We start from the raw sequence: 12,941 nt of genomic DNA, 5'->3' as shown, positions 1-12,941 counted from the left end.
TGTCCTCCACATACGACTCAATCCCAACAGGTGGTCGAAGGATTTCAAGTCGCGATGGCCTGGACGAAGCAGACAGCGAGGAAATCCACAGGCGAGGAGTAACAGCGTCGCGGCGGGAGAAGAAGGAAGAAGAACGGGGCCAAATCGCGATCGGGAAGCCGAGAACCCAAATCGCGATGCAAACTTGGAGAAGAACTCAGAATCTCGAGGTGGAGCAGCGCCGAACCGGGAGGGAGGAGTTCGCGCACCGAAGGCAGGGAGGCGAAGGCGGCCGAACCCTAATGCTCTGTCGCCGAATCGGGAGGGAGGCGCTGAAGAAAGAAATCGCGCACAGAACCCTAATTGCTCTGATACCATGTTAACGTGAAATAATATCAAATCTTATTTCATTAAGAGATACAAACCCCTCTTTATATAGGAGATTTATGGACCTAGTCTAGGAGATTTATTCTAATATATTAATCCTTTTAAAGGAATGTACGTAGCAAAATTTTAAATATAAATATTTTTTCTCTAAACTTGATTCTTGAGATACAAATATGCATGTACATGAGATTTGATATTCAAATTATATTACATTATAAGTATTGTGTTAAGTGATATATAATATTATAAACATGTAACAATGTAAAAATTAAATTTTTAATTAGTAAAATTGTAGAGTTCATTTATCTATTTGTCTTTTTTTTCTTATATTTTGTTTTTATTATTTCCCTATTTTTATTTGTCCTAATTTATTTTCCCTTATTTTCTAAATTTTTAAAATTTTCTAATTTTTTATTTTTGATTTTTAAATTATTTAATTTTTTGTTTTTATAATATTAAATGACTCAAAGAACCCAAGAACAAACTAACCAAGCCCAAGCTTGTGTTAGGCATATTGACATCAAGCACCGTGCCTACCTGGCACAACCAATATTGTTCGTGTTGTGTTTGGCCTAGCATGAATAAACAAGCTAACTGGGCTCAAGTTATTCCCAATTTGGTAGGCCAGTTTTGACACCACAAGTATTAATAATATAGTTATAATATTATATACAAATCTTATATAATGTTATAAATATAAATTTTATTTAATGTAAGTGCAATTATCATATTGTATATTTACTATTATATGATAATATATAATTGTATTAGAGTATATTATTTTGTAGTATTTTTACATATTATATTATATTTTATGTAGAACAAGAAAGTTTAATATATAAATTTTTGAATAAAAACATATAATTATTATGGTTTTGTAGTATTAAATAATATTATTCATGTATCTATCTGTATTTTATAAACTTAAACAAACAAACACTACCTATATTACAATATTATTGAATATAATTTATTTTGCTATGTAAAAGAATTATATTATTGTAATATTAAATAAAATTTAGATAAAATTATAATACAATGCAATTAAATTATTTTATATAGTGTTTATAATATTTTTGTATTTAAGTTTGACCTGTATTTTCTATATTTAATTATTTTAAATATATAATGATATACTATTCCTATAATATCATAATATTATTATATTATAAATTAGTAATACAATAGTACTCATAAATCATATTTATGTTATGTTATATGTGTTATATTGTATTTTCAATTTTTCATGAACCAAACATGCCCTTACTTCCTCAAGCTTATCTTTGCATTTGAAGCTATGAATTTAGGATATATAAGCTCCCATCAATTAGCACAACAATAACATACAGCATGAAGATATGTCTTAGCTAGTAAATTCATTTAGTACCAGTATATAAAGATGAAGACATATCTATGAACTCGTAGGTAATGAAATAATAGTGCATAAATATGTAAAGTCAATCACAGTGAAAAGTTAGAATGTGAAAATAAATGAAGCGCAGAAACTTCATCTTCTCAAATGCCATATAAATAAAAAGATAAAAGTAAATCAGCTCATAACAGATAAGGAAAGTCTTACTGCTTCATTTTTGCATTTCTCAACACTTTCTTGAAGCATGCTTTCATATTTATCAAGCTTCCTCCAGACTTCCTCTTGAAGAGCCCGAGAACTTGTCCCGCCAAATGAATCAGTGCATGCTCTTGTTTGATATCCCACTGATCCAGGAATAAAATGATCATGAGATAATACACACTAAAGCATGAAAAATTACAAGTTCCACTTCTTCTGTACTTATATTGGCCATCAAATCAAATTTTAAACATCAGATAACAATAACATGTTGTAATTTTTCATACATTCCACTTTGTTGCATAATAGGTATTATATCGCAATGTGAACCAATTATTCCAGCAAAACTTATGATGGATAAGTAGTTTGGACTTCGGAGATGATAAAGCCAATGATTCACAATTATTTCATACAATCAACAATTATTCAATCAGTATTTGATTCTACTGATTACAGCAATTTTCCTAGATTTTTTTTTCAGAAATCAGATACAGTGAATGTTTGTCTAAACTGAAAATTCTTGAGTCATGAGAAACATGAGCTAATTCAACAACAGATTTGTTAGCAAAAGCACATAGAAGCTTGAACATAGGTCACCAAAATTTATGATGACTATAAGACAAAGTGAATATATTATCATTACCAAAATTAACCAATGTTACATAGTTGTCTCATAAAAATTGAGTAGAGCATAGTTAACTGCGCCATATTAACAATGGTAAACAGAGACGCTAGTGGAGAATATACTAGTGGTGCTAACTATGAGCAGTAGTGGCGGTGGTGGTAGAAATTGCAGTTTACATGTATATACCAAGCAATGGGAGGAAAACAAAAAAGTCCATGTTTATACCATGCAATGCCAGTCTACTTCTACACCAAAGCAGCTTTTGAAAGAAAGGAGAGTGAGAGTTGAGGGAGGGGAAGGGGTATGTAGGTGAATTTAGGGAAGGGAGGAAAAAAGGTTACTTTCTTCTCAGTGCTGGCGGTTGGGAATAAAATCGGATGCTATTTTAGCCAATTTCTAGCCGTCACTCATTTTCTCTCAAAGAAAACAAGATCATGTAAATATATTTTCCTTAAATTCTTCCCTATTTTTTCTATCTTCCCTAATAATAGAGGTAGAAAGATGCTGCAAAGCGGCATAAGAAGAAAACAAACGGAGGGAAATTTGAACGAAATCTCACTGGGGTTGGTGACCATGTGGAGGACGCCGAGGACGATCAGGGTGTTTCGGCCGCAGAGGATGTCGCCTCTCATGCGAATGGCGTTCACCGTCAGGCGCATCTCGACCTCGTTGTGCTCCCTCGTGGCGTCGCAGGCCAAGATAACAACTTTGGAAGAAGACGCGGAGGAGGAGGCGTAGCGGCTCTCTAAATCCATCTGCCGCAGCAACGAGTAAGCCGACCCCTTCTTCCTTTCCCTCTCCTCCTCCTTCACGCTTCCACCGCTCTGAATCTGTACCAAGTGAAGGTCCTCCATCAAAATCTAAATCAACGAATTGACAGACAGTGCCGCCTCCGCCAGCTCCACCTACTCCCCAGCATCGGGTGTCGATCGGTCTTATGGCATTGGATATGCATGGCATATTGGAGAATGATTCAGAGGATATCGCATATAGGGAAAATATTCTTTCAGAAGGTTTGGAAGGAACTGGAGAAGGTTGCTGGCTGTTAGTCTGCCGGCGGTGGAAATGGAGACGAATGAGAGAGACACGCGATGGGGAAAGGCAAAAACAGAGACAGAAATGTGTAGGCCTTCGAAAATAGTTGAGCCCATCAAGGCATACCTTAAAGAAACAAAGATGGCCCTTAATGGGCCTTCTAGTGCAGCACAAGGCCCATCTAACACCTGAAAAACAAAATCATAATGACTATTAAATCTATCGTCATTACTTGTTAATGAATTTTCAAATATATGCATAATAATATTTTTTATTTTGTATTTTCGCACAACCGTCGTATAGTTGATTGACATTGATTTAAAACTATTTATTAACCCACACGATGCACATACATATTCCTAAAACTAACTTTTTTAATTGATTAACCATTTAAACTTTATAATTGATTAACCATTTAAACTCAAACTTATATTTAATTTTTCTTGTGTTTTTTCTTTCCTCTACATTTAATAGAATGTGAAATTATAAATCAAAAGAAATATATTAAAAGGTATCTTATCATGTTTTCATCTACAAAATATAAAATAAAATTATTTTAATTTATTAAAATTGTAATATATGGAGTAATATTATATCAAAATATTTTTTATCAATTTAATAAAAAAAATAAAATTATTTTAATTTAATCAAAAATATTTTAATATTATTATATTAGTTATGACTATAATTGTTATAATAATGTTAAAGTGATTTTGACCTACTGATTTTGAACAAATTGAGTAATTTTAATCAAATTGATAAAGAATATTTTGATAATGATTTATCTATTGTAAATCATTAATATTTTGATAAATAATTGTTATAATTTAGACAGATCAAACTCACTAATCCATTAAGTTTTCTATTTTAATTTTAAATTTTAAAATAAAAAAAAATTTCAATCCGCGAGTCAATCCAAACTCGCCGCGGGCCAACCCACGCGGATCGCGGGCTTAGACGGATCAATCCATCTAAATTCATCTTAAAATAGATAGATAAAATTTAAATTGTTTGACGAGATAGAACAACCTGACAAATCCAACTCAAATTAGCAGCTATATGCTCCAGTTATATCTATGATTACTACACGTTACAATAGCTACAGATAACAACATTGTCTTTGGATTTTTTTTTCTAAAATTTTCAAATTACTGATATAATTATAACTAAATAATTGTTATAATATAAGTATAAATGAAAAGACATTAGATTAAGAAATATTATGATATTATTTAGGTATTGGTAGATTAGTAAATATAAATTCATTAATTAAATTGGAATAAGCATCTTACCAAATTTAGTCAGTATTGTTATAAATCAATACCTTTAAGATAACTCGTGATTTGTTACCATTACATTACAGCTAGTTATATCTATTTCGTGTCATCTCCTACTATATCCTTTGTTAAAATATCATCAGAACATCAAGATAGAATACAAATAATTTCTTATACACTTGCACTTTAATCATATGTATGATGCAAATAGAAGATGTATACACACCTTCAAATATCATTTTATGACGGACACTCCATAATTGATACACTATGTAAGTTACCGTCACCTTCTTCGCTCAATTTCATCATATAATTCCTCGGGCTTCTTTTTATTAGATGTAGTGTTATAGAAAGTAGATTATTGTAATATTTTTCTGAATTAATAAAAAAATAGGCATTTAAATTCTGAATATTTTTATATTTTACAAAGAGTTTATATTAATATAAATTTTTTTATATTAACGATGCGCAAAGTGAACATCTATTGAAAATTGCTCTGATATCATAATTTTAATACATAAATGGTTATATACATTTGTATTAAGATTATGTATTTTAAATACTAAATATAGTTTGTGATCAGATCAAAGTAATGTCTTTAATTGGGAAATCACAAACAAGACTTATAAGCATTGAGTACCTGGGCTCCGGAAGCTGAATTGGTTACGACGGAGCAGAGTTACAGAAATAAACAAGTGTTTGAATCTCAGCGAAGCCGAGACAATGCCCTCCTCCGTCGTGGTCAACTGCAACTTCTCGATTTACCTCCTCATATATGGTCGTGAGATCGCTGGGGTGGCGGATTCAATCTTTTACAGAAGAGTATGTGGGCCTTAGGGCATAGTTGAGTTGGTTATGATGGAACAGAGTTGCTGAAGTAGGCATAGTTGAGTTGATTACAACGGAGTAGAGTTGCTAAAGTGGGCAAGGGTCGAATTGCTGAGACAATGCCCTCCTCCGTCGTGGCCAACTGCAGCTTCTCGATTTACCTCCTCACATATGGTCGTGGGGCCGACCGTGTGGGACCGTTGGGGTGGCGGATTCCACCTTTTATTGAAGAGTATGTGGCCTCCGATGCATAGTTGAGTTGGTTACGACGGAGCAGACTTATTGAAGTGTGCAAGAGTCGAATCTCGACGAAGCCAAGATAATGTCCTTCTCCATCGTAGTCAATTACAGTTTCTTGATTTACCTCATCATAGATGGTAGTGGGGCCGACCGTGTGGTGCCGTTAGGATGACGAATTTTATCTTTTGCTAAAGGGTATGTGATTACCTTATCGGATTAAACTTTAATTAATCATGTGTTAAACTTTAATTTGGAGGTGTTGCATATAATAAGATTATATAAGGCATGATCAATGTTTGTTCTAGAAACTTTGTTTAAGTTCCGCTACGAAAAGTCGAATCAACATCACTAGATAATCATATGAGAATCGATATTAATCCTAAGTAACGATAAACTCTGCTTATGGATCGATGAGTTTTTTTTTATAGGTCGGACTTTGCTCTTCATGGTTGGCATCTGATGAAATATTTATACTAGGAATATATATTACAGAGTTCATAACTTCCATAAAAGTAATTGATTCTTTTAGAGTTATGACATCGAACATTTTGAGCGCTCTAATTTTTTATCAAATTGTGAATTAATCGTTTGCTAGTGAATCAATAGTACTTAAGGAATAAAGATATGATTGACCAGTAGCTTCAATTGTGAATCATGTATGAAAGATTGAAGTTTCAAATAATGATTATATCAATGAGCTACTACTCAGTTTCTTTATAAAATTATTCTATGAATTTAAGAGTTCAATCTCAAATTTATAATGAAATAATTACGAGAGTAATAAATTAATAATTAATCAACTATTGGTTAATTATATAATTTATTGAAACTGAATTCATGAAACTATGATCCTCTCCACTCTTGATAATAAATCGAGATTAGATGCTTTTAGTATATGTCATAAAAAAAATACTCACATTTAGCCATGGATAATTCCATCGCTAGTTCCATTTAATGATCTATTTGCAACGGAAAAAATAAAATAGCAAATTTTTCCATCACAAATTGATTTAGCTATTAAATTATAAACTCGATTGTTAATTAGCGACAGAATTATATGTCGGTCGCTAATAATAACAATCGGAATATAATATGGTCGTTAAAAATAGTGACCGAAATATATGTTGATAGTAAAAATTAACAACCAACTAGTAATTTTGATTGTTATGATCAACGACCGAATTATAAGTTCGGTCACTAATATGCAGATGGAATTTTTTTTTTTCATTCAAAAGAAAGCGACACAATTTGTTCCTAGCGATCGATATTATAATTCGATTGCTAAATTAGCAATCGAAATTACAATTTGGTTGCTAATTTAACGACTTTTATAATTTTCAACATCATACCTTATTTTCCTAATGTATACCTATTTATATCAAAATATATCCAAACAATATATATAAATCATATCACAAACAATACACGATAAACCAATAAAATACAAACATCCGCACAACCCTAAACATATCACAAATAATATCCAAACAATACATAAAATAATATCCACGATACAAATCATTTTCAAACTTTAATACAAATTATATCTATGATACAAACCATATCATTGACACAAACATAACATCCTCAAAAATAAAATAGCTTCATCATCCAATCCTACATCAATAGAAAATGATAGGTTATTAATAAATATACACAAAGTTAAACTGAATCACTATCATAAGTTTAACATGTTTTAAAAGAATATATAACTATCGACAGTGATTTAAGTATTGAAGTTATATCTATATTATTTCTGAAAAAATATATAATATAATTAGAATTGCATATTGTATCAAGATTAATAGGACCAATTTTAATGTTTAATGATTGATAAATAAATAAAGTAATTTGAAGGTCAACACACCTCAGAATTTTAAGTTATCAAAAGTGTTTGAATCTTAGTCTCTTGTAAATCAAAACCATGCGGCATTGGAAAAGTAGAAGGACTTGTTACTAAATAGCAAGTAAAGAATTCTTGCATTCACCAATTGATTGTCGTCCTGACCAAATCATCCATCGACCGCTTCGACTGCTCTACTGCCATCCTGGCCCGATCATCTATCGATTGCTTCGACTGCTCCAAGGTCGTGACTCGATCTCTCAATACTTGATTTTCTAGTCGCAACTCTTGCACTTTAGTGGATGAAGAATTGGATCGACCCCTGGCCCTAGGAGTCATCATACTATTGTTAGGACCTTGTGAGTTAGAAGGGGTTGAATAGCTCAAATCGTTTAGTCTTGAACTAGAGCAGCGGAAACTTTTCAGCGAACCAGCCACACCACACACACAACACTAACTCGGATAATTTTACTTGGTATCCGCCTCCTTGAGGCAACTAATCCAAGGATCCACTCTAAGCTCACCACTTTCACTAAATCTTCTCCTTCTTGGACAAACCTCGAAGGTGAACAAATCTTTTTACAATAGGATTACAATAGTTTGGAAAAAAAAAATAGACAACACAAAGAGGAAGAAGAGAAGTTTTACAATGATCTTGAGAGTTTTGCTTCTTCTTCTTCTAGAGATTGCTTCAAGTTATGTAGTTGAATATCAAATAACTTCTTTAGCACTTTGAGCAAGAAATCTTGGAGCAAAATGGTATGAACATTACCAAACAATGACTAACTTTCACCCTTTAAACCTGCTCAACTTTTCTTAAGATTAGTCGACTGATTTCTCAAATAAGTTAACTGATTTGGTCAGCAATCAAATAACAACTTTTAAACCTTCTAAAATGATGTTTGATTTTGTCGATTTTCAAATATCAGTCGAATCGATTTATATACCAATCGACTGATATGGATAATCGAGTCACTAGTCAAATCGATTCTCTTCTGTTTGCTTCTGAAACAGTATCAATCGATTGATATGATGAATCAATTGAATCGATTCTCTTCTATTTGTTTTCAAAACAGAATCAATCAACTAATATAATGAATCAGTCGAATCGATCCTCTTTGTTTGCCTCCAAAACAAAATCAGTCGATTGATATAATGAATCAATCGAATAGATTCTCTTCTGTTTGCTTCCGAAATAGAACCAGTTGACTGATATCCCTTATCAATCAAATCGATCCTCTTCTGTTTGCATTCGAAACAAAAGCAGTCGACTAATATCCCTCATTAGTCGAATCGATCTTCAAATCAATCCGACTGATATGGTAATCAGTCGACTGATACGTAGAATCAAGGCTGAACAACAGTATCAGTTGATTGATGATTCACTTCTAGTCAACTGGATATCATGATCAATAGACTAATGGGAGTTTTTTGGTTATTCTAAACGATCGAATTCGTCTAAATTACCTCCCGTGTATTTGATCTATGATACACTTGATTTTTCTTCTCTTTCCAAGAATCTGATCATCGACCTTCTTGGACTTCATTTACCTCACATTTGACTTTTTGATCGATAAGGACTTTACTTCTACCAAAACTATAGCTCATGGACACAATTGCATTAACAATCATCATATGCAACCCGTGCATGAGAGTCAAAGTTGTAGATGATGTTCTTTTTACTTCTACCAATAATATTATAATATATATCATTTATACTCTCAGTCGATAACCTCACTAAGTCCCTTCCCTCTATAATAGGCTGAGACGCTTATGCAACTCGATCAGTCACATTATCCTGATAAAAAATATATTAGTATTATCTAATAAATAATGAAAAATTAGCATAGATTATAGTGTTGGTCTTCATAAACTAGTACCATAATGTTGGTTCTGATCACACACTATGGTGTTAGTTTTTAAAGATCAGCACCATAATGTGGTAATAAAGTTAGTTACATCCTTTTATTGAATTTGTCAAATTAATAAATAATTAATAAAGGTAGTCGTTTAAAAATGTGGATGGTAATAACGTTTATATTCTTACATTTATAGCCTTTGATCTCACATCCACAAATGTATTATCCTTTTTCTTGTGGATATTGTGAAATATCTCCCAACAAGTACCGAGTTTGTGTAAAGTTTTGCTTACAATGACAAAATATTTAAATAATTAAAATAACTATATTATCAATTATAAAAATTTTAAATAAAGTTATTGCAAACTCACCAAATCTATTGCATGTTTTGCAATATATCATGATCCAGTCATATGCTTTAATGATTCCATGCTCGGACTACCGACTTCAGCATTTCTATCGCTTTAAGCATTCGTTGAATTTTGCAATTATTTTTTTATAGCCCAAATATTCTATCATGCATCCCAAATCTCTTTTGGCATATATGATGGATTTGTTCTCTTTCTTCTTTGTACAACTTCTGACAATAATTATTCCATATTGTTTTGAATTCTTCCTTATGGTATGTCTCCCATGTATATTTTTTCTGCAATATTATCGAAAACATTATGACAGTATCAATAATATTCAAATTACTTATCAAAAATTTATAATAATAAAATTCTTTCAGATCTTGGTCTACATGCCTCCATGTAGAACTAGAAGCGTACTGTCATTCTTTAAAATTTTTTAATATGTACGCAACAACACTATAACCATTGGAAATAAAATTGCATGAAAAATTGTGTCATTTTTAAATATAAAAGAAGAGATAAATTTGAATTTCTAATAACATCAATACGTATATATCAACCTCCAACAATTCTCAACATAATCTGACCACTGTGTACTGGTGCACTAGCTGACATGATTATATATGTAAAATAATATTTTAATACATATACAATCCAATATGTAAAAAGTATGCATATCCATAATAATAATAGTTTTCAACCCTTAATATTTAATCATCATTATAATCTGAATAATTAACATTAACAGTTTCTAATTCTTTATCGTCAGACTCTGTTAGCTCTTCACTATTAGACATCTCTCGTTAATTTATTTTCTTGTAAGTGACATTTACATATATAAATAATTGAGATGTGGATTGAATCTTTGAATCAACTGAATGTATTTCTAATATACCATTTATTCTCTTAGAGCTAATTATGAAACAAAGATCTATTAATCAATTACTTATATATAAAAATATAAAAAAAATTCTTGTTCATCACATTATGCCCCCTAACTGAGCTTCCAATCGGTCCACCTCGCAAGCAAGGTGTTGAGGCCATGGCTGAGCTCATAGTCGTCCACCACTTGACTAAAGACTATTTGCGCACCTAGCCTCCTAGCCAAGAATGCACGTACGTCCACGCAGGCAACCACTCGCCTGACTAAGGGCGAGCTTATGGCCGGCTAGGGCTGAGCTTGCAACCATGCACGTGTTTGACCAAGGCCGAGCTTGCGACCAACCACGCAATTGGCCTAGGTTGATATTGAGGTAGGCCCCGTCACCGCCCACCCGACCAGCCCCGCGGGCAGTCCCATGGCCAACCCTGTGCCCGACCACGCAATGACAAGAGGGGAGAGGAGAGGAATGCTTACTAGGGTCGGAGAGGAGATCATGTTGGAGATCAGAGGGGTTTGGCATGAAATTAGAGTTGGGGGAGGGGAGGGATGCATCAGGGTCGGGTCTTGGGATTTTAGGGCAAACTTTAGTGACCGAATCAATGTTTGATCACTAAGTCAGTGACCAGACCAAAGTTCGAGCACTAAATATAGTTCAGGTTAAGTTTAGCAACCAAACTAAAGTTCAATTATTGATTTAGCGATCGACTCATAGTTCAGTCACTAAACAATGATTGAATCATAGTTCAGTCGCTATATTAACGATTGAACTTTGGTTGGGTCGCTAACTATAGTTTGGTCATTCGATGTTTGAGATTTAGGGCTAAATATATATAGCAACCAAATTATAATTCAATCGCTAAATTAACGACTAATATAATATTTCAATCGTTAATTTAACTATCAAACTATATTGCAGTCATTAATTTAGCGATCGGACCATATTTCGATTACTAAATAGTGACCACATTAAAGTCCGTCGCTATATACCGATCAAAATAATATTCTGATCGCTAATTTAGCGATCGAACTATAGTTCGTCGTTAATTTCGTTGCTATTTCAAGATATTTTTGTAGTGTGTGTTTCTCTTAGGGCATCCGTATTGACTTAAACGTTAATATATATCACTTCTAATAAGATCCACATATCGCATATATATTATATTAACATTTTCCTTTTATTAACTCATATTCACATCCATTTATTTTTTTATTTTTATTTTATATTAAATAAATAAATACATCCACATGTATATTAACTACGTTTAAAGAATTAAATATTAATATATAACGGTGTTATAATACTCATTATTGTAACATCGAACGTTATAACATTTACCAATATCAAGTTGGATGCTCTCAATAATTTCTATTTTAGATATATGTTATTTTTAATATTTCTTTTTCCTGTAGAGTCGATTTGTTGAATGTACGTCAGAAATAATTGAGAGACATTTTAGAAAAAGAAAGATCAGATGGCTAATTATTGAAAAGGGAAGTTAGTGAGATTATAAAAATAATAATAAGGACAATTGCCTAACATGTATTACCAAAAACAGCATTAACTGTCGAATTAGTAATTATATTAACTCCTATTATATAATGAAATAGGTTTATAATAAATAATTGAAATATATATCAAATTTTAAAATGCTGATATAGATACTAAATTATATAGATAACCTTAATTAATTGCTCACAATTAAAATTTAAAGTTAAAGTCATTTATAAATTAAAATTCAGTAGTTAATAACTTATTGCTATAAAACTTAAATTATAAAAACACTGATAAGTTGGTAGGGGGAAAAGTACGGAACTTTGAATTTTAATAATACAAAGGTAGCTATTTGAATTATGCGACGACAGCACTGCAGACAGTTGTGGCTGTCGGCTGGCGGAGCAGCAAATCTGGGTACCTGCCACGTGACTGAGGGTAGTGCTCGCATGCTGATCGCACGAGCCCGGGGACCATTCCGACTTGCAGTCTGTGAGTCTGCGGGCGGTCAATGTACCTTCCGTCTCGTGGGCCTAGCTTAGCTAAGCTGGATTCTTTTAATCTGATCAA

At 32.4% G+C, this 12,941-nt stretch overlaps 1 protein-coding gene across 1 annotated transcript; it reads right to left on the bottom strand.

Moving 5' to 3' along the window:
• Positions 1–1,915: 1,915 nt before the first annotated feature.
• LOC141831111 (uncharacterized) lies at positions 1,916–3,415 on the bottom strand. Its single transcript, XM_074718540.1, has 2 exons — positions 3,121–3,415; positions 1,916–2,082 (listed from the first exon to the last, which is right to left on the bottom strand). The coding sequence occupies exons 1-2, from the start codon at positions 3,413–3,415 to the stop codon at positions 1,916–1,918; spliced, it is 462 nt and encodes a 153-aa protein (XP_074574641.1).
• Between the last annotated feature and the right edge of the window lie 9,526 nt (positions 3,416–12,941).

The sequence above is a fragment of the Curcuma longa genome, chromosome 6 (genome assembly GCF_044706935.1).
Source record: "Curcuma longa cultivar G26 ecotype Majalengka, Jawa Barat chromosome 6, ITB_CL_G26_1.1, whole genome shotgun sequence".
Classification (NCBI taxonomy): Eukaryota; Viridiplantae; Streptophyta; class Magnoliopsida; order Zingiberales; family Zingiberaceae; genus Curcuma; species Curcuma longa.
The sequence above is the reverse complement of the archived record's forward strand: the minus strand, read 5'-3'. Positions and strand labels throughout refer to the sequence as shown.

What these genes read in the sequence shown, in the direction of transcription:
- LOC141831111 (XM_074718540.1), bottom strand. Translation starts at nt 3,415, where the DNA reads ATGGAGGACCTTCACTTGGTACAGATTCAGAGCGGTGGAAGCGTGAAG. An exon ending in CCACATGGTCACCAACCCCA is followed by an intron (nt 2,083 to 3,120) that starts GTGAGATTTCGT and finishes TTCCTGGATCAG; the next exon opens with TGGGATATCAAACAAGAGCA.